The sequence below is a fragment of the Zea mays genome, chromosome 2 (assembly GCF_902167145.1).
Source record: "Zea mays cultivar B73 chromosome 2, Zm-B73-REFERENCE-NAM-5.0, whole genome shotgun sequence".
Lineage (NCBI taxonomy): Eukaryota > Viridiplantae > Streptophyta > Magnoliopsida > Poales > Poaceae > Zea > Zea mays.
The window spans coordinates 185,567,988-185,571,092 of NC_050097.1; the positions used below are offsets into that span (position 1 = coordinate 185,567,988).

The 3,105-nt window shown below is 49.8% G+C and overlaps 1 protein-coding gene across 1 annotated transcript; it reads left to right on the plus strand.

Moving 5' to 3' along the window:
* Positions 1–1,264: 1,264 nt before the first annotated feature.
* On the plus strand, positions 1,265–2,895 carry LOC103647425 (uncharacterized). Its single transcript, XM_020549360.2, is given in 4 exon segments — positions 1,265–1,477; positions 1,612–1,712; positions 1,714–1,990; positions 2,086–2,895. Coding segments are annotated over 4 exon segments (921 nt in total). The 5' UTR covers positions 1,265–1,306; the 3' UTR covers positions 2,458–2,895.
* Positions 2,896–3,105: the final 210 nt, after the last annotated feature.

Below are 3,105 nucleotides of genomic sequence, written 5' to 3' on the forward strand. Positions count from 1 at the left end.
TCAAAAACGGAATCGGTTTTCGGAATTTTCTATCGGAATCAGTATCGGAATCGGCGTGGTGTTTTACCGACCGTTTCCTTCGGTTACCGGTTTTTGTCGGAAATTACCGGATTTGTGTCTCAGAATTTTCCGGAATTGTATCTCGGAATTTTTCGAAATTGTGTATCAGAATTTTTCGGAATTGTGTCTTAGATTTTTCGGAATTTTCCAGCATGTGATTTTTCGCATGTACGTTTCTAGATAAGGATTACTTATTTTTTGTATTTTTTGAACGTATTAATATTTTTTTGGGATAGATGGTGTTGTAAGGCAGTTGACATTAACGATTTGGTCTCTCGAACGAATCAACGCTTTTCTATGTACATGTTATGTATTAGTAATATATAATGATAGAGAGCCGACAGTCTGTCTTTTCACTAGGTTTTAGGGTTTTTCTGTGAGGTTGTGAAAAACTCTTTATGTGAGGAAAAAATATTTCATAAGTAAGCATGTCATGTCAGCTAGATCAAGTGGATATTATAAATTTTGAACTTTGAGTCTGTGAATTTGTGATCTTTATGAACTTGTTATACTGTGAACTTGTTATATTGTGAACTTTTGATCTTTGTAAACTTTTTATATTATAAATTTGTGATCCTTGTGAACTTGTTATATCATAAATTGTGAATTTGTGGTATTTGTGATCTTTTGTCAACTTTGTTGTATTGTGAAGTTTGATATGTTTACCGATCATATTTTAGATTTCGACCGTTACCGGTGTATTTTCCGCACAAAACTTTCGTTTATGATGTTTCCGAAATACTGATATCGTTTCTGTTTCCGGAGTTACCGTTTTCGATTTTGTTTCTGATAAAAATATGAAAACGGTAATGGTTTTAGTGCTTACCTGCCGTTTCAACCGTTTTCATCCCTAGCTACGAGGAACTAGCAAGGCAAAACCAAAGCAAAATGCGCCGTACGTGCATACACACCGGACTTATATATATTATTATGATATCGAGTATGATTACCCAAAACAAGCAGAATTTAAGAAGGCACTGAGCGCGCGCCAAATCCCCTACGCGGTCAAGCCCGACGAGGCCACGAGCCCACAACACGAGGAAGGAGCACGGCTGACGCTGTGATCCGTGACGATCCACTTTTTCCACTCAGTTGCGTCATAATTTTCACGACGATCCCTCCTCCTTCTGCCTAAACCCTTCCCCTATATATATTAATTAACCACACCGTGTTCCTGCGGAAAGCATCCGCTCCGATCCCAACAGCTGCACCTGCACCGCTGCACGCTCGCTCACGCAGGTCACCGATGCTGCTCATGGACTCGGCGCGCCGCGCCGGCTGCTCCCCGGTCTGCTTGGACCTCATCGTCGGCCTTTCTCCGTCGAGCGACCCAGAAACGACAGCTGACAGTCAGAGACTGGAACTGGACCGTCCCGCCGCTGGCTGCAGGGCGACATCGTCCTTGTCTGACGAGCAGGTAACTGACCGACCGACCGACCGTCTCCTCGCCGCTCGGCTTCCTTCCTGGCTCCGCGCGCGCGTTGTACTTGTCCCTGAACCCATCGGTACCGGTGTGGCCACCCACGACCACGACGATGCTGTCTGTGACAGGCGAGGACCCTGGAGGCCAGGCTCACCCAGGTCAGCGAGGAGAACCGGCGGCTCACCGAGACGATCGCCTACCTGTACAGCACCACGCCACCACCACCACGCCAGCGGCAGGAAGAAGAGCAGGGACAGCCTGGAGGCGCCGTCGAACTCGAGCGACGGCGGCAAGACCACCGACCATGCCGACGAGGCCACGTGCAGGCGGGTCAAGGTCGCCAGGGCCAGGGTCTGCACCCGGATCGACCCCTCCGACGCCACCACCCTCGCCGTCAAAGACGGCTACCAGTGGCGCAAGTACGGCCAGAAGGTGACGCGCGACAACCCGTCCCCGAGAGCCTACTTCCGCTGCGCGTACGGACCCTCCTGCCCCGTGAAGAAGAAGGTAGGTTGCACTCGCATTTTTTCCCCCCATCGCCCACCAGGAAGAAGGCAGTCTGTCGCTGACGACAACTCTGCTGTGTTCAATCCGTGGAGCAGGTGCAGAGGAGCGCGGAGGACAGCTCCGTGCTGGTGGCCACGTACGAGGGCGAGCACAACCACCCGTGCCCAACGCGCGCCGGCGACCTCCCCAGCTCTGCAACGGCGAGCGGGTCCGTGCCGCGCTCCATCTCTAACTCCATCAACTCCTCCGGCCCGGCCATCACGCTGGACCTCACCATGAACGGAGCGGGCGGCGTGCGGGTGCTCGAGGGCGCCGAGGCGCCCGACCTCAGGAAGCTGTGCCAGGAGATCGCGTCGCCGGATTTCCGGACAGCGCTGGTGGAGCAGATGGCGCGCTCGCTCACCAAGGACTGCAAGTTCACCGACGCGCTGGCTGCCGCGATCCTGCAACAGCTGCCGGGGTACTAGTGTGTACCGTTTCCCGCGCACCAGTACTTGTCCGTCTTCAAAGAACGGTTCTTTCGTCAAAAAAACATTGGTAGGAACAGTTTTACATTTAGGTCTTGTTCGTTTACGTCGGATTGGTGGGTCGGAACAATTCCGAGCCGGATTGCTTCTCTAATTTATATAAACTTTAATTAACCGGAACGATTCCGGGTGCAATCCGATGTAAACGAACAAGGCCTTAGGTTTTGTTCGTCCGGTTAGGAATCGTTCCAACTCACTAATCCGACACAAACAAATAAGGTTTACTGAGATTAGAGCCAAATCTCCCCTCACGTTTGTATGCATAATTTGAAGTTTCTTTCTTCTGGTTATAGTGATCTGAACTGGAACTGTATATCATATCTCGCATGTCCATAGACCATAATTCCATCACGAATCTAAATAAGGGCCATATTGTCACACTCAAATATCACGACTGCCTTCCTTCATCTGAATTTGATACCGCCTCGGCCTAGGAACCAATGACCGAAATTGCGCCACGATTTCCGCAGAAAATAATAAATCTTCCACAAGAGATTTAACCTACACATCTTACGTTGTTGAAGGAACAGTTTGATTCAAACATTATTCTGCTGCCAAAGAGGGAGCAGGCTGACAGGATCGAATTGT